The 2,500-nt window shown below is 28.9% G+C and overlaps 1 protein-coding gene across 1 annotated transcript in view; it reads right to left on the reverse strand.

The window, feature by feature from the left end:
• The window catches only part of LOC125039715 (protein RNA-directed DNA methylation 3-like), a 5,312-nt gene that overhangs the window by 1,067 nt on the left and 1,745 nt on the right, over positions 1–2,500 (reverse strand). Inside the window, exons 4-5 of the mRNA XM_047633940.1 lie at positions 574–642; positions 249–310 (exon numbers count right to left, since the gene is read on the reverse strand). Of these exons, the coding sequence (XP_047489896.1) occupies positions 249–310; positions 574–642 (131 nt within the window). The remainder of the gene's footprint in view (positions 1–248; positions 311–573; positions 643–2,500) is intronic.

A 2,500-nucleotide genomic window follows, 5' to 3' on the forward strand; every position in this document is an offset into this window, starting at 1 on the left:
CTTGATGAAGTACATGAGCATGATATACGAGTCTTACTAGATTTTATCAACAGTATTTCCATTGAGTAAATACATATGAGAATGCGTAAGGGGCAGAGAGAGAGAGAGAGAGAGAGAGAGAGAGAGAGAGAGTGAGAGAGAGAGAGAGAGAGAGAGAGAGAGAGAGAGAGAGAGAGAGAGAGAGAGAGAGAGAGAGAGAGAGAGAGAGAGAGAGAGAGAGAGGAGAGAAATTAAAAACATAAACATACTCTCTAAATGTTGCGGAGGAAGTCTGTGTGGTCCACCGATCGTCGTCGCTGTCATCTTCGATCTGAAAACATCATTATGAGCGATACGTGATTTAATGTGGAACTAGAAAGAGAGAATATAGCAATCAAGTATTTTACAACCAAGTGTTATTGTACAACAGACTAAAATAACCACAAATAGACAACAGATCATTTGTATTCAGTGACAAATCGACATGAAAGTAAAATGACACCAGCGAAATCCTCTATAATAGCTTGAAAACAATTAAGCTTTTAATTAATGATATTGGTGTTTGGTATCTTCCACTTGACCTCCACTACATACCAGGTTCTCTCGCTGTGACGTCGACGAGAAGTTCTCGTTGACAGCTCTCCGATCAGCATCTGTTGACGTCTGTGACAGGAAAGGAATATATTTCGTTTTTCGTTTAAAGCTAAACTAGTCATCCACTGCTGTTATGACTGTTAGCATTATTGTTGTTGTTGTCATCATCATTATTATTATCATCATTATTAATAATAATAATACTATTATCATTATTAATTAATTAATCATTATTATTATTAGTAGTATTATCATATTTATTATTATTGTTATTATTAGTAGTAGTATTATCAGTATTACCGTTATTATCATTATCATTACTGTTATTTTTGTCATTATTATTATCAGTATAATCAGTACTATCATCATTATTATTATCGTTATGATCCTTATTATCACTATCATTTTTTTATTGTTATTATTTTCTTCAATATCATTATTATTTATATTACTATTATCGTTATCATTATTATTATCTTTTTTGCTATCATTATCATCATCATCATCATTATTATTATTATTATTATTATTATTATTATTATTATTATTATTATTATTATTATTATTATTATCATTATTATTATCATCATCATCATCATTATTATTATCCCTATCATTATCATAATAATAATATTTTTATTACCATTATTATCATAATTATTATTGTTATTATTACTGTTATTATCATCATTATTATTATTTTTGTTTTTTTTATTATAATTATCATTACTATCATTATTGTTATTATTATCATTATTATTATTATTATCATTATTAATGTTATTATTATTATTATTAGTATTACTATTATCATTATCATTATTATTTTTTTTTTTTATCATCAATATTATTATTATCATTGTTCTTAATACAATTATTAACATTATTATTATTATTTGTATTATCATTATCGTTATTGTTGGTGTCTTATCACTATTATTATCATTATCATTATTATCATTATTATTGGCATCTTATCACTATTACGGTTATCATTACCATATTTATCATTACTGTCATTTTTGTTGAAAGTGGGCAGTAACTTATTATACGTTATTGATGCTAATTGAATTAAAATATTGTAAATGTTCTCTATTATCTTGAATCCTTTTCTGTCTCATAAAGATTCGGTCATCGTCATTACAAAATTCGTGATGAAAAAGGTTATTATATTGTTAATTAAGGTCAAAGATGGGTTTACGCAGCCTGAGATTGCAAGGGATTTTACCGCGTGTGAGTGCTTATCTATTTGTCTATTTTGTTTCCTTGTCTATTTAATAGTCAAGATCTTTACTGGGTTTTTTTTTCTTATTCCACGAACCAACACATATAACTAAACCCACAAATAGAGTCGCAAACAGCCACAAACATCCACAAACAAATCCACAAACAAACCAACAAACACACAAACAAACCCACAACAAACAAACAAACCCACAAAACAAACCAACAAACAAACCCACTAACAAAACCACAGACAAACCCACAAACAAACCACCCAACAAACAAAACCACAGACAAACCAACAAACCACTCCACAAAAAAAACACAGACAAACCAACAAACAAACCCACAACAAACTCACAAACAAATACAAATAAACACACAAACAAATACAAACAAAAAAAAACGAAGCCACAAAATCCACAACAAATCCACAAATAAACCAACAAACACACAAACAAATACAATTAAACACTTAAACAAACCCACAAGCAAATCCACAAGCAAACCAACAAACAGACTCACATATAAACACACATACACACAAACAAAAACACAAGCAAACACACAAACAAACTCATAAACAAACACGCAAACAAACGCACAAACACACAAACAAACCCATAAACAAACAAACTGATAAACAAACAAACAAAGAACCACAAATCCACAAACACACAAACAAACCAGCAAATAAACCCAC

Source organism: Penaeus chinensis, chromosome 27 (assembly GCF_019202785.1).
Source record: "Penaeus chinensis breed Huanghai No. 1 chromosome 27, ASM1920278v2, whole genome shotgun sequence".
Taxonomy (NCBI): Eukaryota; Metazoa; Arthropoda; class Malacostraca; order Decapoda; family Penaeidae; genus Penaeus; species Penaeus chinensis.